Genomic DNA, 21662 nt, shown 5'->3' with positions numbered 1-21662 from the left:
TACGTTCATCAAGGTACAACATTTACAACACATTGTAAATATACATTGTGTGTATTGTATTGTATATTGGGTTAGATGCCACTTTACAACCGCATTGCTTAGTGATGGAAATTCTAGTCCCAATTGCCACTGTAACCCAGAGGATCATTAAATAAGATTTTGTAAGCTTGACATTTGGAAAATTCAAAAGGTGCTGCTGGAAGATACGCAAGAGAGTTCAAGAAATTAAACATCTAAGCGGTCTAAGTTGGGCTGTACAACATATTCGATGATCTTCATCTTCTATGTTTCAATTATTCCCTATTCCTTATCAATAACAGTCAGAAATACTGTTATTTAAATATCACATAGTGTCTTACAGTGAAAATGTCTGTAGAATAGATACAACTCATCAAAACCCAGTAGTTTGGCCATTAGATCTATAGGGATATTATTGTCACACTTCTAAAAACTTATAAAATTGATGGTATAATGTGTTCAGAGAAGAGTTAGTTGATAAGAACTTAGAGCATACACTCCCCCCCTCCCCCGCCCTGATGCTTAGCAGATATTTTATAAACAGCCACCTGATTTATACCATATTGGTCTGGATTTACTTCTAAATACTGTTTTTAATTTATATGCTTCCATTTTTTTTTAAGTTGGCCCTTAAATGACGTTGAAAACTAAGAGGACCTGCTGTTAGCAGAATAAAATTTGATACATGAATAAAATGAAAATTGAAATTATGTTTGATATTTGGGGCAAATTTATCTATTCTTTTATCTTTTTTTACCTATATTGTAAGGCATGTTTATAAACTTCATAAAGATAATCCCTTTGTGATGCTTTGCTTTTTATATGGCTTGTCAGTTACCTCTGTGTTTTGTTTTTCCATCTTGAGTGTACTATATATTTGAAAACATGCTATTGTCATTCCAGCTTAGCAGGATACTTTAGGGCACACCCTTCAAGAGACATTGATAGAATCATGGCATAGTGGTAGAGTCAAAAGAATTTCGAAATCTCTTAACCTCCTTCAGATTATTGCTGTTCTGGCATTTTAGTCATAGGCTGTATGTAATGATGGATACAAACATGGAAGAAAGATAAGGAAAAATCAGAATACATTATTTTTCCCTCGTTGAGCATACTTGATATTAACCAAATTAATTTAAATTGTGAATCTGATTATTTTCCAGAAGACTTTCTCAGAAGGTTAAATCATGGCAACTGGAATAAAGTTTATTAATAAACATTGGTCCAGTTGCCATGATTTAACCTTTTGAGATACTTTTGGCCCAGATGATTGAGTCTTCATTTACATGTCCGCAGAAGACTGTTAATTATTTAAATAATTATTAGGAAGTTATCATAATAAAGTACATTCTTGTCTGATATTTTCACTCAGTTGTATCTTTTTCATATAAAGTAAGGAGTCACAAAAATCTCATAGGGTAGAAGGAATTGATTTATGATCTTGGCAATTTCTTCCCATCTCATTCCAAATTTGTAAACTAAAGTGTACACAGGCAACTGTATACATTTAATTTAGCAAATAGGTTATTCTAGATTTTCAGGAAAATTAAAAATGGATTTTTTCCAATAAACTAACATTCTGATTAATTTTGTTAATATAAACAATTGCACTCCAAGAATTTTTATGATTTCCAGGAAATGTCACTGTGTTCTTGATCACTGGTTTACTGAAATTAAATTTCATTTTTTCCAACATTTAAATTTCTGCACATCAGGAAATTTGTATTAGAAATAATAGCTAGATATAAGTACGCATATACATTAATGACTTTACATGTTTTTTATGTTTGTGATATGATGAATTTATAGTGTTTGGTTTTCTGTCTCTTTACAGAGGTGCTATGAACACAAACAGTACAGGAACGGTCTGAAATTTTGCAAACAAATACTTTCTAACCCAAAGTTTGCAGAACATGGGGGTAAGTTTTCAAATTTCTGCATAATGCTTAGAACTGTTGTTAAATTAGATTCTAAAACTGACATAATACTGTTATTACATTTTATCCTGAAAGTTCAGCAATCATAAATAATATTTTAATATATCTATACTGACACTGAATTTAAACATTTAATAAAAAGAGTGTAGCCATTACATATAACGTCCTTTGTATGCCACCCATCAACACCCACCTAAATATAAATGTAGGGGTTGATGTGCAGCATAATCATAAATATAAATGTTAATTTTAAAAGCTTATCTGATTTTGAGGAAGGACAAAAAACAATTGGTTACGTTTAAGTGTATAAATTCCAGACATGTAGCTGTGCTAGAGAGGATAGTATTACAAATAAAAGTATGTGATTTTTGATTTTAAATGATCTTGTTGGGCTGGTGGAGAATCAATTTACTTGTTCCTGCATTGATTTCCTAAAGCCAATTGAGTACAACATTTCATTATTTACAAAGGATAAATTATTCAATAATGTTTTTCTTCGCTAGTTCAGCTTTCCTTTTAGAAAAAAGAAAACTTGAAGAACAAATCACAAATAGTTTCTATAATAAGAGATTTGACCTGCAGATCCTGTATATACACATATGTTAAATTCCATTCATAATTGCAGATCAGGTGTAAAAGAAGAAATATAATTTAAATTTGTGGTATACTTTTATAAAATATGGTATTTATGTTTAGAGATTTAATATTGTATATTCTTACTGTGATATCAATACCTTTAATTGGTGATACATAAGATTTAATTAATGTACATCGTTTAAGTTAGGTACCCTTTTTGGAATCTAAACAAGTTGAAAATATTTTCTAAAGAACAAGATTTTGTTTAGAGCTAAAGAAACAAAGTATTTTATTTCCTACTTACACATCAAATAAATATTTAACAGATAGCTTAAAATTCTAAATAGAAAGTGTATTTATCATTTATCTTTATGTTTTTGTTTTAGAAACCTTGGCTATGAAAGGACTGACATTAAACTGCTTAGGTAAAAAAGAGGAGGCATATGAACTGGTTCGAAGGGGGCTAAGAAATGATTTGAAGAGTCATGTCTGTATCCTTTTCAAGTTATAGATTAAATTTAATATAGATTAAATTTGCAAAAGAAAATATGCAAATATGAGTGCTATTTAACTATTCTCTTTACATGAAGAATTAAAATACTTGTATTCTTCTAGAAAAGCAAAAGTGATTGTTGCATAGAAATGTGCTGCTAAATCACACTGAAGGTGACCATAACATTATTGTAAATGGGAAAGCAAGCAAATGGAGAGATCATAATCCTATTGCTATCTTGTTCTGGACAATTACTTTTAATTTGTTTTGCCACTACAAGTTCTCAGTTTTCAACCATATTGGGACCAGAACTTTCATTGCTAAGCAACATGGTTTTTAAGTGAGTTATGCCCCATTTTACAACCTTTGGCCACACTTATTAAGTGAATCTGGCTTCCCCCATTGACTTTGCTTGTCAGACACACCACCCCGCGGAAAAGTTGTAAATGGCGATCATGTGACCCCCGGGACCCTGCTACCATTGTAAATATATGCCAGTTGCAAAGCTCCCAAATTTTGATCGCAAATTGGGATGCTGCAGTGGTTATATGTGCAAGTTTCAGTTATAAATCACTTTTTTCATCACCATCATAATTTTGAACAGTCATTAAGTGGTTGTAATTCAAGAACTATCTGTACTTTTTCCTTCAAAGGGAAAACAACCCTCAATCTTTCTATTCTTAATTGTATGTTATGGATATAGAGTTAGTATGCACAGACACTGTTTAAAAGGTACAGAACAGATGTGTTAAAATGTAAATTCATATGCTGGTAAATTTGATTATCAGAAATGATTCTGGATGGCTATAAATGTTCTACAAATAGGTAGATTCTAAATGGTGTTGAAGAAATAGCTGGTAACAATTTCTGTTTAAAATATAAGGTATCTTTCTTGAATTTTCCACAGAACGTTTATCCTTCCTTTTGAACTTTTCTATGTACCCTCTTTTACTCACACATAAAAACTTGATTCATGTAGGAATCATTTTGAATAATTTTCTTTGCGTCCCAAAATATTGTTGTTGATTATAGACATTTCCTTCTTTCTTTAGAATTCCTGATTCTTCAGGGTCCTGACCCAGTTCCATGGAGCAGGATTTGACCTATTCCTAATCATACTGCTTCCCATTTGCCACCTGATAATATAGACTGCCTAGACTCAAGACAAACACACAAGTGCTGGAACCTGAAGAGATGATTTCTTTTCATAAGTTTCCTATGTTCTATTGCAGGGGTGTTAAACTCAATTTCATTGAGGGCTGCATCAAGGTTGTGTTCGAACTTTGAGGGGTGGGGTGGGCAGGGCATGGCCGGGGTTGGGGTGGCCAGCTCGACATCTCTGATGTCGGGGGCGCTTATAAAACAGGCTTCCAAGCTCCATTTTGGCTGCGACACACTCCTGCAACCCTCAGCCAGTAAAAGCAGAGCTGGGGAGTGATGCCCATGGCCCTTGCAAGCTCTGTTTTTGGCTGCGTCCGCCTCCTGAAACCCTCTGCCAGTGAAAACGGAGCTCGGGAGGGCCACACACAGCCCTCCCAAGCTCTGTTTTTGCTGGCAGAGGCACTGTGAGCAGGTCCTTTACTGTTTCCAGAAAAGCCCCACGTGCCAGATCCAAGCACCCCGTGGGCCAGATCCGGCCCCCGGCCTTGAGTTTGACACCCCTGTCCTATTATTATGATAATTATTACAATTATTACTTTTTAATTGCTATTATCATCAAAATGTTTATACTATATACTATTGCTATTCCATTATTATTACTATAACCTATTACTCTTATTACAATTACCCTATATGCTGTGCTCTATCTATACTGCTACTGTTATGCATCAACATCTGTTATATTTTGCTTTGGAAAAAGTTCAGAGAAGAGCAACTAAGATTATCAAAGGCCTGGAGATTAAAACATATGAAGAACGGTTGCAGACTTTGGGTTTGACTAGAGAAAAGAAGAACTAGGGATGACATGATAGTAGTATTCAATATTCGAGGGGCTGCCACAAAGAAGAGGGGCTCTTCTTCAAAGCCCTAGGGGGCAGGACAAGAAATTATGGTTGGAAACTAATCAAGGACAGAAGCAACCTGGAATTAAGAAGAAACTTCCTAACAGTGAGAACAATTAACCAGTGGAATAACTTGCCTTCAGAAATTGTAGGCACTTCATCACTAGAGGTTTTTAAGAAGAGACTGGATAGCCACTTGTCTGAAATGGTATAGGGTCTCCTGCTTGAGCAGGGGGCTGGACTAAAAGACCTCCAAGTCCCCTTCCAGATTCTGTTCTGTTCTGTTCTATTCTATTTATTACATTATATTATTAGTTTGCTGGTAACTGTAGAGCTCCAAAATACGCATCTCCTCCATTGTCATCCTGTTCTCCCCCCTCCCTATACCTTTATCAATGTTGCTGTATTAATGCTGGGGGGAATATCAAATGGGACGGGAAGAAGATAGCACAGGTATCTGCTATTTTGCTAAGCAGATGGCTTTTCCATAGAGAGATGTTTTGTTACATTGTGTTTTGTTTTTGCTGAAAATAAGTTCAGTCGCTTCTTGTAATTTCTTCAAAATGTAAGTCCTTAACTGAGTATCTAGGCTGGCATGTCTATGGTCTTCTTCAGAGATCAGACAAGAAATATGACGAAGCCATCAAATGTTACAGAAATGCACTGAAATGGGATAAGGACAATCTCCAAATCTTGAGGGACCTTTCACTGCTACAAATTCAAATGAGGGATCTAGAAGGTTACAGGGTGAGTGAAGAGTAAGCTTCAAGAACATTTTATAGGTTTCATAACAAATGGCTTTTCTTATTTATTTACTTACTCAGCCACTCATCCAGCAGTCATATTTACATAGTCAACCATCTCACAGAATTGTCACTTTACTATTTATTGTATTTTTCGGAGTATAAGACGCACTTTAGTTTTTGGGGAGGAAAATAGGGAGAAAAAATTCTGCCTACTAGGTATTCATCTGGCTAGCGTCCTTAGCCTGGTCAGCTTCAGCACATTAGTTTGCTGGTTTTGAGCGTGCACACACCTTGTTGGGGCTAAAAAAACAGCTTCTAAAGCACAGCTAATCGTAGGAGGGAGCAGCAATGAGAAAAGCAGGCGAAGCGCAGAAGATTGCTTCGCTCACAAGCAGTGCATTGGGGCTAAAAAACAGCTTTGAAAGCAGAGCTAATTGTCAGAGGGCGCTCCAGTGGCTAAAGCAAGCAAAGCGTAGAAGGGGTAAGGGAAGGTGGCACCTGTTCCGGGTAGCCATTTTGGGCACCACACATCACGTTTTCAGCCTCCAAACGCATCATGTTTTTGGGCGGCGATCGGCAGCTATTTGCTTTGACACTCCCCGCAGCCTTGAAGGGCTCAAATGGAGCATTTGGAGGCTGAAAATGCGACATGCAGAGCCCAAAAATACAAGCCATTGTCAGTGGCAATCTCTGCAGCCCAGAAAAGGATCTGTGGAGGCCAAAGGGTGGGGGCTGGTGGGTGGGCGGGGGTTAAATTTGGAGTATAAGACGCACCCAAATTTTCAGCATCTTTTAGAGGGGGGAAATGTGTCTTATACTCCGGAAAATACGGTAATTTTTTTATAGACTTCTTGATTCATTGGGACAGGAGGACCCTGTTACAGCATCCAGAATGAGTTTTGATTATATAAATGTATGTATAATTTAACATCTGCAAAAAAAAAAAAAAGGAACTGACACAAAAATGCCTCTTCATTTTCTACTTCTCCATTAAAGGAGTTTATGTTCTAATTTCAGATACTAATTTGTCAAGGGTTCTGATTGTTATACACATAACATAACAACTGGTTGCTTAATGTCCTTCAAAATTACAATGGACTTCAAAAAAGCTATTTACAGTCCATACTCAAAGTTACAGTTGCTGCGCACACGCATATACACATGTAGTCATGTGATTGAATTTTGTGTGCTTGGCAACTGGCTCACATTCATGAATGGTTGCAGCATTCTACAATTTGTGACATTTTTTGATATTTTCTAGCAGAAAAGAGTTTAAAGATTTTTTTTAAAAAAAAACACCCCCATTGCAGGATGTTTTTCATTCAGTTCACATGATGACCCACTTAACAATTGCAATGAATTAAGACCAAAATTCTGGGCTCAAGTATGATCGTAAATCAAGCAATCCTTGCACAAAGAGTCCTCAGCCTATAGCGTTATTTCAGCAGTTGTTCAAAATTACAACAGTGCTGAAAGAATTGTGGATATTATTGATTTTTGGAGTTTTGGCTATCTTAGCACCTAGCAGTCACATGATTGTGATCTGGACATTTGACAACTGGTTTTCACTAGTAACAGTTGCAGCACCCTGTAATCACTTGATTGGCATTTGCAACCTTCCTTGCTGGCTTCTCCAGAAAATTAGTGGGAGGCCAGCAGGAAAAATTGCAACTCATTGAAGTAAATCACCACCACCACGCACCCTGCCCAAGCTCCTCTGCACTCAGGCCAGCCACTCATGCACCCTGTCCTGACTCACCCCAACTCTCACTTGCACTTTCACACACTATCCTTACTCTCCCTTGTACATCCTGTTCAACCTATCTTTGCACCTACACTCCCCTCACCCCAGCAGCAGTCTGTTTGCCTGTCTGCTTGTTATGGGAATTGCATTGGCATCACTAAGTGATGCAGTCACTCTTCGTGGTCTCATTGTTTAGCATAGGGCAGTGATGGCGAACCTTTTAGACACTGAGTGCCCAAACTGGTGTGCGCGCATGCCCAAACTGAAAGGTGCACATGCGCACGACTGTGTGCGAACATGTGCGTGTGCAAACATGCGAGCATGCACATCAGAGACCCAAAGACCAGCTGCCTGGCGGGAGTCGGGGCATCCCAACATCAGCAGCGTGGCAAGAGGTAAGATCTTTTTCTTTCATGAGTTTCTGTTTCGTCATTTGCAGGGAAACAGAAGCTCACGAAAGAAACGCCATGGAGATCTGACCTGGGGCGATGGCACGTGTGCCAACAGAGAGGGCTCTGCATGCCACCTCTGGCACGTGTGGCATAGGTTCGCCATCACAGACATAGGGAAGTCCATTCCTAATTGCTGCTGTAAGTCAAACACCACCTTTAATCTTTCTAGAGATTGTATTATGTATTAATTACCTTTCACATGCAAATGGGGATCTTATTTTATCCCCAACTCAAAAAATAAGTATCTAGCTCTAAAGTGATCCTCTTCCCAAATCTACATAGATGTCCATATACAAAATCATAAATACCTGTATATATTCATTGGAGGATAGGATAAGCCTATCCTATTACAGCAACGTAACTTTGCTTTCAAATATCTAGTAGTTCTATCACAATAGTAAACATACAATATACCATTTTTAAAGAAAGCTTCATTCCCTTATTCTCTTGTCTCCTCGTAATTTCAAACTTTTGAATGCTGATTTTTGTTTTCCACTTAGGTCCTGAATTCAGTTGACTAACTTTTGATTTTATGTCAGTCATAATCAGCTGTTTTCCACATCACAAAATCTGAATGCAAAATGGCTCTCTGCCTTGTCAAAAAAGTAAATCAAAACATTTTATCCATTTTCTGACATAAAAATATTGAAACATAATTACAGCTAGTCCTCGACTAATGACACAATTGAGCCCAAGATTTCTGTTGTTAAGTGAGACATTTGTGAGTTTTGCCCCATTTCAAAACCTTTCTTGCCATAGTGGTTAAGTGAATCATTGCAGTTAACCCAATTGTTAAATGAATCTAGCTTCCCCATTGACTTTGCTTGTCAGAAGGGCACAAAAGAGGATCATGGGACCTTGGGACACTGCAACCATCATAAATACAGAACCAGTTGCCAAGCATCTGAAACTTGATCACATGATCTTGGGGATCTGCAAAAGTTGTAACTGGAAAACGGTCATAAGTTTATTTTAGGGCCATTATAACTGGTCACTAAATGAGCTTGTAAGTTGAGGACTACCCATAGTGAAATTAGAAAGGTTTTTTTAACTGATACAACTCATTAAACAACAGCAGTATGGATTTCTGCTAGATATTGTGGAATTCAGTACAGAAGACTAGAATATGAATTTGATATTTATTATTGTTATACAGGAAACTAGGTATCAGTTACTTCAGCTTAGACCTGCACAGAGAGCATCATGGATTGGCTATGCTATAGCTTATCATCTGCTGGAGGACTATGAAATGGCAGCAAAGATTTTGGAGGAATTTAGGAAGACCCAGCAGGTATTACATAGATTTATATGTAAGTCAATGAGTTGTTGATCAAAACTGTAAATTTGTTGTTTTACTTTGACAGAAAATTGTATATTTCCAAGTACTGTAGGCAACTGAAAATCAAATGAAAAGTTCTTATTTAGGAATGTTGGATGTAACTTTAGGCTGTATTAACACATCTGCATATCTGCAGAAAGTGAAGGATGGTGTCAGATGTTTTTACTTTACCAGTTTCCATTCAGAAAGAAGCAGGAGGGGGATGGGGTTCAGATCTAGCACAACTCTCATATATGTTCAACATAATATAGATATTCCCTGTTGGATTGAAGTTAATTTGAGTTAATTTCTTATTTGTGTTACTGAAATTAAAAATATGAGTAGTACTGAAGAACTGAAGAAGCTTCTTGGATGAGAAGCAAAACGTGTTCAAGGAAAAACAAAGTCCAGTTGCCTTTTGAAAAAAGCACCTTTGGAATATGAGTAGTACGATTTTTTCTTGTCTTTGTAGACCTCTCCTGATAAAGTAGACTATGAGTATAGTGAGTTGCTATTGTATCAAAATCAAGTTCTTCGAGAAGCAGGACTTTATAAAGAAGCTTTGGATCATCTTGGAACCTATGAAAAGCAAATCTGTGACAAGTTAGCCGTTGAGGAAACTAAAGGTAACTGGGCTATTCAAATTCTCTTGCATCTAAATCTCTTTACAAATAAAAATGTTTTTGTGGTATGGTTTATTTAAATGTCTGAGGAATAAAATTGCTGTCAATTCTCCATATAATCAGTGCTACTGATATGATTATATGTTGTTCCATGAGTAATAAAAATAACTGTTCTGACAAATCATTAGCAGTTTGATAACTAGAAAGAATGAGGCTGGCAAGCACCTTTCTCAAATTTAAATATTATAAAGTAGTTCAAATCTGAGTAATATTTTCTTAAGTAATATTTCATCAGTATGTATTCTGTAAATTGAACAGGACCTGACCCTTCAATTTGACTTACCAATTAATCAGTTTTCTTCATTTCCTAATCTCCATACCGCCAGTATTTGTTTTCCTCATATTCCTGGTACATATTAACAGGAACAGGCATATCTGGTTGCATGCTTTTAACATGGCGTTCACTATCTTTACCCAAAGTTGATTTTTTTCGTTAATAATTGCTATAGCTATGGAAGAATTGAATAAAACTCATTTATTTAATATAAATTTCTATGGATCTAATGTTCTTCAAAATGAATGGTGTTTCCTTTTTATCTGGGGGTGCACTCAAAGTTCCTCAAAAGTTGCTACCAAGTTGTAATCTGTAAAATAGTAAATTTGGGAAATTACTATAATCTACTGTAAACTTTTGTCTTTGTTTTGCTCACACCCTAGCAAGTTACTTAATTTGGATGACAAACTAAACTTAAGTGTATCCTCCGACAAATACATGTACTTTTCCACCCCGGGCCACCCCCAACGAAGCTGTCGAAGTGCTGTCCCGGTGCTTGGAAGTCGTACGGGTCTGGATGGGGAGGAACAGGCTCAAACTCAATCCCTCCAAGACGGAGTGGCTGTGGATGCCGGCACTCCGATACAATCAGCTGCAGCCGCAGCTGACTGTCGGGGGCGAGTTATTGGCCCCAATGGAAAGGGTGCGCAACTTGGGTGTTCTCCTGGATGCACGGCTGTCGTTTGAAGATCATTTGATGGCCGTCTCCAGGAGAGCCTTTCACCAGGTTCGCCTGGTTCGCCAGTTGCGCCCCTTCCTCGATCGGGATGCCTTATGCACAGTCACTCATGCTCTCGTTACCTCTCGCCTGGATTATTGCAATGCTCTCTACATGGGGCTCCCCTTGAGATGCACTCGGAGGCTTCAGTTGGTCCAGAACGCAGCTGCGCGGGTGATAGAGGGAGTTCCACGTAGCTCCCATGTAACACCTCCTGCGCAGACTGCACTGGCTATCTGTTGCCTTTCGGGTGCATTTCAAGGTTTTGGTTACCACCTTCAAAGCGCTCCATGGCTTGGGGCCTGGGTACTTACGGGACCGCCTGCTGTTACCCCATGCCTCCCACCGACCCGTACGCTCACATAGAGAGGGACTTCTCAGGGTGCCGTCCGCCAAACAATGTCGGCTGGCGGCCCCCAGGGGAAGATCCTTCTCTGTGGGGGCTCCTACTCTCTGGAACGAGCTTCCCCCTGGTTTACGCCAAATACCTGACCTTCGGACCTTTCGCCGCGAATTGAAAACACATCTGTTCATTCACGCGGGGCTGGCTTAAGGCTTTTTTTTAAATTGTCTAGATTTTTTAAATTTTAAATTCTATTTATGTTTTAAATTGGGGTTTTTAGATTTTTAAATATTTTAATTTCTCGGCCATCTATATAATAAGTTTATTAATTCATTTTTAATTGTATATGGTTTATGTTTTATCTTGGCTGTACACCGCCCTGAGTCCTTCGGGAGAAGGGCGGTCTAGAAATCTAATTAAATAAATAAATAAAATAAAAATAAATAAATTGTAAGAATTATAAGAAAGAATATTATCCATTAATTCATTAATGTATCTTATATATTAATTCTATTAATATATAAAAGTTAATGTTTCAGCAAGTGTTTTTACTGTTTTGTCTTGGATTCTTACTAGAGTTTAAAGCAAGTAAGCTATGTGTGTAAACTTAATCTTTTTCTTTCATAAGGAGATACTTGGCAGAAATGGAAATTAGAACATTGATTTCATTGGTAAATATAAACAATACTCTATCGTAGTTGATTGATCACTCTGCATTTTTAACAGGAGAACTTCTGTTACAACTCTGCAGGCTGGAAGAAGCAGCTGAAATTTATAGAGGATTGCAAGAAAGAAATCCTGAAAATTGGGCTTATTACAAAGGTTTAGAAAAAGCACTTAAACCAGGTAATGATAAGTTTTAGTTTATATAGGTGTGAGTAGCTCCACATTTTTATATGTAAAAAATTAAGAATAAGGAAAAATAAGGAAAATGTCTTACTATCTTTTCACAATTTGAAAAATTATATAGTTTGAAAAAAATATTGACTACAATGGATGAGGTTCATATGAATTGGAATACATATTTACCTGTCTCCTGGGAGTGTGGTAGTGCAGATTCTTATAGTGTGTTATGATCTGGAAAAAGATACGGCTGCTTTTACGATAAGAAGTTTATTATATTGATGTATTCTTGTTTTTTATTGTTTATTTTATTCTATTATTTTACTTCTATTTTGTTTATACACTTTTCATTTCTTCCTTTTTATTGAAAAGGAAGATAGATGGCAAATAAATTTAACAAGTAAGTGTTAAAAGAGGTGCAGTTGTATGTGCTCTTCTGCATTCCAAAATGCAAAATTTGACATAAAATTAATGTCAGCTATTTATTTCAAGGATGGATCAGCTATTCCTAATAAACAGCAATGAAAACAAGCCTCAAACTTCCACATGTTACTTTTTTACTTGTCAAGAATTGAGTTTGAATCAAAGGTGATTCTACTTGAAAAATACTTCAGTAAAAATATTACTATTATGTATATGGCAGAAAACCTGAGATAACACTGCTAAAGGTTGTACCTTAGAGCCACTTCAGGGTGACATGAGAACAAAGGCCACATCCTGTAGTAGTATTGTATATAGTATTCTATAAAGCAGTTTATACTTATTCATGTGGAAGAGTCAGGATAAGATGTGGAAGAGGCAGAGGTGTTTAAGCCTTATCTGTTAATTAAAAATGGAGCGACAGGAAATCATAGCCAAAGCTGGTTGCTATCCTGGCGGCTATACCCAAAATGATTGGAGGATGGTATTAAGTTTCATACTGGTCTCAGCTGAGTATGTTAGTTCTACAGCTGTTTAACTTATTCAGGATTTATAGTTTACTGACATAAGGTAAACTATATCTCAGGGATAATTCTGCTAGATTGGTGTTTATTTAGACAAAGACAAAACTATATATCTATAAAAGATTTGCCCCCTATTTATTTTGTATCCTCAAATTTAAATTAGAGGGATTTTCTGTGTCTTTCCAAAGCAAAATGCTTGGGATACAGATGATTTATGTTTTCAGTACAGTTCTCTCTAGCCCAGAAACCCTGGGTTCTCCTCAACCAACTTCATTCCTTGCAAGTAATAAGATACCAAGAATTCCTGACAGTTTTCTCTGCTTTGATGCTAGACTGAAACATTCCATGTAAAGTTATCGTTTTAAAAGTTTTTAAATGACATGTTACATCATTCATTTATAGAAACAATCAGCTGTCACAGTGATACCTGGAAATAGATTTGGCTTTGGCAGACAGCTGGTCAAAACAAATGAGATTAAAATATTTAGGAATATTTCCCTTCCAGCAGCTATACTATCTCTCAGGCCTTCAGCAATGGTTAGCTCTCTGAATGAACCTGTTCATACTCTGCTGTAATTCCAGCAGAATCCAGAATGAAACAGACCAATCATGACTTGTTTTGATTGTGGATGAAAAAGCTAATAAGTAATTTACCTTTAGATTTGCAAATCTATTATTGTAAATTAAATTCCTTGATGTATGCTCTTCCTTCATTTTATACATATTACTATATACTCATTGCATTTAATTTTGAAGAAAAGGCAAGTAATTCAATGCTTATAACAGTAAAACCTGAAACTCTAATTAATACCAATAGAACAATAGCACTGCACACCAGAACAACTAGACACAAGAACAGTTTTTTCCCGAAGGCCATCACTCTGCTAAACAAATAATTCCCTCAACACTGTCAGACTATTTACTGAATCTGCACTACTATTAATCGTTTCATAGTTCCCATCACCAATCTCTTTCCACTTATGACTGTATGACTATAACTTGTTGCTGGCAATCCTTATGATTTACATTGATATATTGATCATCAATTGTGTTGTAAATGTTGTACCTTGATGAACGTATCTTTTCTTTTATGTACACTGAGAGCATATTCACCAAGACAAATTCCTTGTGTGTCCAATCACGCTTGGCCAATAAAAATTCTATTCTATTCTATTCTAGAATATCCACTTTTTTCATTTCTTTTATCTACATTTATTACTCCAAGCTACATAATAGAATATTAAGAATCTAAGCATATTGTAAAATATCGTATCAAAATATTGTCCTAAAAGTGAGAAGGTGGAATAATATATGGTTTATATAGCTAGATTTAATCTGTCAGTATACCTGTCAGAAGCACCTACAAAGCTATCCAAAAGGTGCTCCTGGAGTGAAAGGATTTGCCAATGACAACACCTTTGGCAGGAACGCCATTTGCCAAAAGCACGGGTGTCAAACATGATGGCTTCATGTGATATATTGCAATGTTTTTTGCGTTTGTGGAGCCAGGTGGGAGTGGGGGTGGCCTGCACGTGATGCATCCGGCCCACGGGTCACCAGTTTGACAGGCCTGGTCAAAAGTAATCCAATCTTCAAGGAGGCTCCTTTCATGTCTCTCAGATTTAATAAAAGATTGAGGTAATTCTGTATTAACATTTTACAGAGATACTTTTAGATTTTACAAATACCATTCACCTCTGCAAACGTCAATATACCTTTGGTTGAACTTTATCATATATTTTGGTTGTTAGGTGTACATCTGTGTATGCATTATTTTTAAAAAGAGAGAGAAAGCTAGCTTTTGTAACAGAGTAGGGGATATAGGAAAACTAGGATGACAAGCCAATGAAAGGTAGGCAGGTGGCATGTCTGTGATCAATAAGAACAATGTTTTGCTTAATATGAAACTGCTCAGATGATTCAAATTCATAGGATCCAGCTTTTAAAATTTTGCTTATAATTTGGCCTGAAGGACTGCTGTTTAAGAAACATAATGATCATTTTGCCAAAGTCCTGGTCATACTGAAGGATACTCTAGAATTGTCACTTTGATATTTAGCCAAATTAATTCTGTTTTGATTCTATAGCTTCTGTTATATTTTAAAATCTGTGGCAGTTAATGTAAGATTTGATTGGCAACTTAGGTTGGATGTGAGGATAACAACATGATTTTGTTACCCTAGCTAATATGTTAGAGAGGTTCAAAATCTATGAAGAAGCCTGGACTAAGTACCCAAGGGGACTGGTTCCAAGACGACTGCCATTAAACTTTTTATCAGGTAAGTTTTGTTTGGATACTTCAACCTATCTGTAAAAGAGACAGAGAGGATTATTTTGGTATTATATCTTTTATCATTATCTTCATTTCTAAAATGTCAGAAATGTTCTATTTAACCTGGAATAGACATTATAAAGTACCTAGCTAGGTATAAAATGGTATAGAATTCTAATTCAATACATCTAATTCTGTTTATCATTGGGGAGGAGTTAGCATTTGTTTAATTTGAAACAACATGCTTGCAGTAGAATTCACACATATTTTTCTTTAGGTGACAAGTTTAAGGAGTGTTTGGACAAATTTCTGAGGATGAATTTTAGCAAAGGCTGCCCGCCAGTTTTCAATACATTACGATCACTATACAAGGATAAAGAAAAGGTTTGTGCGTGTATTTTAATGATTTGGACTGTTTTCTAATACGTTTTTCAACCCAACAGTATGCCCACTGTACAGGTAGTCCTCGAGTTACAAATGTAATGGAGCCTGCCAATTCCATCTGTAATCCGAGGATTCATGGAAATGAGTCTGGTACCTTGAACAGGATCACTCCCTCCTTTCGTCCACGCATTCGCTAATCGAATGTGAGGCTCATTAAGTGCACATGAGATATTTCAGGGTAGGAAAGGCCATGGGGGGCCTATTAATGGAACAGACCACCTGCCCAAAACCACGCAAGGCCTTCCCGCCCCACTGAAATACCTCATTCCACCGCTAATTGCTTTCTCCCACCCACCCACCAGAACCTGCCACGCTGGGTCACTTATCTTGTGAAGATCTAGCAAGCAGTCTCCTCTCCAGCCTCGTGCGCCCCTCTGCAATTCTGTTCGGGCCTCCTCAGGCCTCGCCTGGCAGGTTGCTGGGGAAATGAAGCTTCTGAGGGGTGAATCTGGCCTGTGATGCTCTGTTTGGCCCTCCCCTGTTCCATTGCAGCTGAAATGGAGCTTCTGGAGGCTCGGCTCCAGCCCCCAGAGCCTCCATTTCAGCCTGCAACGGACCTGGGGAGGGCTGAATGGGGCTTCTGATGGGAGGATCCTTTGTTTATTTGTTTGCTTGCTTGCTTGTTTGTTTAAACAATCTCTGCCTTGCTAGAGGGCAGAAAAAGGAGGGGGAAAATAGTGAGACACAGGACATTGCAAGAAACAACTTATCTGAATGAGACTACAACAACTAGTCTTCACACTATCTCTGTATCTGTCAATCACATATTTACTTAGCAGCCATTTTACTTAATGACTGAAATGTTTGAATCCTTTGCAGTCACTAAAGAAGAATTACTTACAATGTTTGACAGACCTGAGATTAATAGATGAATGGATAGACAGAGAGACAAGATATAAACAGATTGTAGAATATGGATTTTGAGGTCTGTCATGGCTGCAGTTTTGCTGTTGTGAGCCACACAAGAGTGAAGGAAAAGGAGAAAAAAACCCAGCTTAGTTGTGGTCTTGAAAGTCAGCTGCCAGGAGGCCTGTTTAATTGACCTGGATACTAGCCAGGATTTTGTAGGTGGCTTTTGAATGAGAAATCCCATTGGTAGACTGAGGTATATAGGTATCGGGAACTAGAGCCTGGGAGAACACCTACCTTCTCAGTTGCTGGTGAATGTGTTCCAGAACTGAATGTTAACCCAAAACTGAAGAGACAGAAGGAGAGGAATGAAGAGTAAAAGTTTGTTGCTGGAGTGGAAGGAGATACTGGAGAAGAAATGGAGGATGGAGTGAGGTGAACAGGACAAATGTCTTGTTTGATGTAAGAAGACCGAGAGGGATGAACTCCACCCAAGAGTTCAGATCATTAAGGGCTGGAGAGGACAGAAAGGGAAATTGGCTGCCAGAACAGTAACCCTGGTATTGGGGGAACACTGGGCAGAAGACGCAGAAAAGTGTTCTTCCTACAACACAGAAGCAGTTGAGCTGGAAAGAGAATCAAGCAATGATGAGCACATTCCAGCAATCCCAGCCCTTTTATTTCCTTTCTGTCTTTTATCAAGCCTAGAAAGGGAGGAGGGAACATAAAAGGAAGTCTGAGAAGTAGAAGGGGGAAAGTTGCTGGTAGGGAGCACATCATTCACCCTGTTGTAAATATATTCTGTATATAGTAAAGAAAGAGTAAAAGGTTCCCAGTCGTGTGTTACTGTGTCCATTGCTACCTTTACTTAATACACCTGTGGTCCAAAAATGAACCCCATCACATTGTGACACAGATACATTAAGAATCATAATTGTTTTTAGATTTCTAATGAATAAAGAATGCATTTGTTTTGCAATCCATTGAACTAAAATGTATATGTATATATTTATATATACATGTATATATGTATATATATTAAATAAATGTATATATTTATTTTTTTTACACATAGGTGGCAATCATAGAGGAACTGGTGGTGGGTTATGAAACATCTCTGAAAAGTTGCAGGCTGTTTAACCCAAATGGTAAATATTATGGCATTTTGGTATTCTTACTGACAATAAGCACTATTTCATGGAAAAAATACTCATGCTGATTTGGATCATCAAGCATAAACTGCAGATATATTCAGGGCCAGGATTAACTTGAATGTAGGATATGTTCTGTCTGGTATCTTTGTACAAGATGGTTGGGGCAAGTTTGGATTATCAATACTATTTTAGCAGTAGATGAACTAATTACTCAGATGGTCAGATCTGGTCTCTGTTTTCATTTTAGTGTAATAGCTGCGACCTTGAAGTGTTTTCCCAAATTTTATTAAAATAAGTTTTGATATATACTTTTCATGAAATATAAAATCAGCAGAAATATACAGCACATTTTCCATGAAATGTTCTTAAAAGAGAAAATGGAATATGTCTTGTTTAATTAACTATGTAATCACCTCATACTTTTATTAGTGATTACAAGCAATATTAGTTATACAGCTAAGTTTAAAAAAAACCTAACATTTTGTCCAAATAGATGATGGTAAAGAAGAACCTCCAACTACTTTACTCTGGGTCCAATACTACTTGGCACAGCATTATGACAAAATTGGACAGCCATCCATAGCTCTAGACTATATAAATGCTGCAATAGAAAGCACACCTACCTTGATAGAACTGTTCCTTGTGAAAGCTAAAATCTATAAGGTAAATGTTCGTTGTTATACTATCGTGTTGGAAATCCGCTATTTTTGTGGAACTGTTGGCCATATATATACATACTATATTTTTCTTTTGTTTTAAACTTTACATTTTAGAGAACTTAATATTTCTGAAGAATTACAAAATTATTAAGAAAATGTTTCTAAAATTATTCAGGCTACAAATTATGTATATTTGCTAGGGAGTAAATCATGTTGAACTATAAGACTTGCTTCTGAATAAATACATTTTATGCTTCCACAGTTAATTTTCAAAAGAATAATTTATGGCCGACATAATATTGTCACTCTTTTTTATCCTGACATTTTTATAACGTCAAAAAAAAATGATGTGCCAAATTGCAGTTAATGTCATATAGCTAACTTGTTTCTCTCCTGTCATTTAAGCATGCTGGAAACATAAAAGAAGCTGCAAGGTGGATGGATGAGGCTCAGGCACTGGACACAGCAGATAGATTTATCAACTCCAAATGTGCAAAGTACATGTTAAAAGCCAGCTTGATAAAAGAAGCTGAAGAAATGTGTTCTAAATTTACAAGGGTTTGTTCAACTCATATCTTTTTACTTTTATACATGGCAATTAGAGTGTCAACCATTACATTGGGCAGTACTGTGCATTATTGCCTTTTAAAGTGTTTTTTGCATGCTAAAACCTGATATAAACATGAAAAGGACTGTTCTAGTCTGTCTATTATTTTATTTTTACATTAGAGCTATTTAGTTTCAACTTTTATTTCTAAAGCAGTGGAGGTACCCAGGCAAAATATGAATCCATTAAACCCTTTTGCTCCTATTGCTCAGCAATAAGTTTTGAGAAATGTATGAGCCCTTCTATGAGGGAGATGGGTTAAAATGCTCCATATGTAGCATTTTATCTCCATGAGTTTTTAATCCACTTTTAAAGTCATTCAAGTAGTTTCATATCAGTACATCTTGCAATAGTGCACATCATATATTCCATGCTTTGTTTTAAAAAAAGTAATTTTAATAGCTCTTGTGACTTTTGCATATAGTCCAATATCTGGGGGAAACCAGTTATGGGGGTTCTTGGATCATATTATGTCTATGATCTTCCCTTATATTTTTCTAAGCTAAAGAACTCCAGATGTACTCTCTTCACTTAAGAGATTGCTGCAGTCATTTCCGAGGTTTGGTTGCTCTTGACATTATTTGGCTTTCTATTTTCTATTCCAGTATGTAATTAATTTTTTAAGAGCTGATAGCATTGCATTTTCACAAAGCAACCTTTTTGGTTAGTTGCAGCCACTTCTTGCCTGATCAATGTATGTCTGATGTTTTTAAGAGGAAATACCTCTACTCCCAACTGCTAATGGCAATGGAATTCTGAATCTTTTGCATTTGGTTCTATGGGTGTATATGGCTCCATTTCATAGCAGCCTATTTTTCTTGTGCTAAGAGCTGCTCATTATAAAAAAAAAAATTCAGAATAAAAAATAATCTCCAGAGTTTCCTTTTTTAATAGAAGCAAATTATAATAGCAAAGGGTCATGCCTGACATTTCTATTTTTTTCTTTCTAGGAAGGAACGTCAGCTGTGGAAAACCTGAATGAAATGCAGTGTATGTGGTTCCAGACAGAATATGCCCAAGCTTATAAAACAATGAATAAATTTGGAGAAGCACTTAAAAAATGTCATGAAATTGAGAGAGTATGTATTTAATGACTTCACATTAATACTTCTTGTCTTATTTTTCAGGGATAAGGTTTGAGACAGTATTTTAGTTACAAGGACTTATTTGTGTTGCATGGTATATTTTTGTTTTCATTTATATTATTTAATAATGGAAAGTACTTTTTATTTTTTTTGTAAGATCATATATTTCTGTGTTTTTCTATCTAAATTCTATCAGGCCCTGTAGGGGTATGGAGAGAAAAATTACGTAGGCAGTTTCTTTTGTCTCACCCTTTCCTCCTCCTCTGCCTGCATAGTAGAGATTGGAGAGAAAGAGATTTCAAGTGATTACTGTGAGTCGTTTGGCAGCATGCTATGCCTTCCAGATCTAGACTGCTAACACAAATCACATGGATTTTGAAAAACAAATAGCTTACTCATTTAAAACCCCTCCCCAGTTTTTCTGCTCTGCAGAAGTGAGAAGACTCAGACAAAAGAGAAATTGTCTACCAAAGTTGCTTACTGCTTTTCCTCCACAACACCTGTGTAAAGCAGAGAGATTGGAGAGAAAGATTTCAAGAGAGTAAACTGTTCGCTCTTTTATGGATTGAGAGCAGTGTGATTCTCCAGGAGAGGGAAAGGGGCAGACAAAGGACGGACAAATTTGCTTTTCTCCTTCCTCCCAGAGCAGACAGATTGAAGTGAAAGGGATTTCAGGACAGTACTGTGAACTGTGTGTTGTATTTATGGCTCCCACACCTAGGCTTCTACGTGCGGTTTTGTTGGTAGACAATTTCTCTTTTGTCTGAGTCTTCTCACTTCTGCAGAGCAGAAAAACTGGGTCTTGGCCCTCATGACCTGACTGTTGGGTTTGACTTTTAGGCAGAGACTTCTGTCCTGCTATGTTATCTGATATCCTTCTAAACTACAAATTTCAAAGACTGGATCTGATGCTTATTTGATTCTGTGTTAAATGCTAAACTTTGGGTACTGTTGCTTATGAGTGCTTGTATTAGCAGCATCCATCTTTATGGTGCTAAATTCAGTTTTAAAACCTCAGTAGTAATTTCTAAGTTAAGTGTCTACTATTGTAATATTGGATGCTTGCTAGATAATTACATATTATGTTAGCATTTTGTAGAAATCACAGATGACCAGTTTGACTTCCACACATACTGTATGAGGAAAATTACACTTCGGTCATATGTAGACTTGTTAAAACTAGAAGATGTACTTCGACAGCACCCGTTTTATTTTAAAGCTGCAAGAATTGCCATAGAAATATACTTGAAGCTCCATGATAACCCTCTGACGGATGAAAATAAAGAACATGAAACTGATACAGGTATAAACATACAGCCTCTTCTGCATGTTTGGTGTATAACATTTTCGGATTGCTATTGCTGGTGTTTTAAGAAGTGAAATTGTTGAATACAATACGGGTAGTCCTCGACTTACAACCACAATTGAGCCCAAAATTTATGTTGTTAAATGAGACATTTTAAGTGAGTTTTGCCCCATTTTATGACCTTTCTTGCCACA

General features: G+C 36.8%; 1 protein-coding gene across 1 annotated transcript in view; it reads left to right on the top strand.

Annotated features, from left to right (window-relative positions):
* The window catches only part of NAA15 (N-alpha-acetyltransferase 15, NatA auxiliary subunit), a 39428-nt gene that overhangs the window by 7558 nt on the left and 10208 nt on the right, over window positions 1-21662 (top strand). Inside the window, exons 2-14 of the mRNA XM_058192688.1 lie at window positions 1853-1937; window positions 2918-3022; window positions 5617-5774; window positions 9126-9260; window positions 9760-9913; window positions 12032-12151; window positions 15276-15371; window positions 15642-15748; window positions 17733-17805; window positions 18305-18474; window positions 18876-19028; window positions 20028-20156; window positions 21252-21465. Of these exons, the coding sequence (XP_058048671.1) occupies window positions 1853-1937; window positions 2918-3022; window positions 5617-5774; window positions 9126-9260; window positions 9760-9913; window positions 12032-12151; window positions 15276-15371; window positions 15642-15748; window positions 17733-17805; window positions 18305-18474; window positions 18876-19028; window positions 20028-20156; window positions 21252-21465 (1699 nt within the window). The remainder of the gene's footprint in view (window positions 1-1852; window positions 1938-2917; window positions 3023-5616; window positions 5775-9125; window positions 9261-9759; window positions 9914-12031; window positions 12152-15275; window positions 15372-15641; window positions 15749-17732; window positions 17806-18304; window positions 18475-18875; window positions 19029-20027; window positions 20157-21251; window positions 21466-21662) is intronic.

Source organism: Ahaetulla prasina, chromosome 8 (genome assembly GCF_028640845.1).
Source record: "Ahaetulla prasina isolate Xishuangbanna chromosome 8, ASM2864084v1, whole genome shotgun sequence".
NCBI lineage: Eukaryota > Metazoa > Chordata > Lepidosauria > Squamata > Colubridae > Ahaetulla > Ahaetulla prasina.
This window is presented reverse-complemented; position numbering and strand designations above follow the sequence as displayed.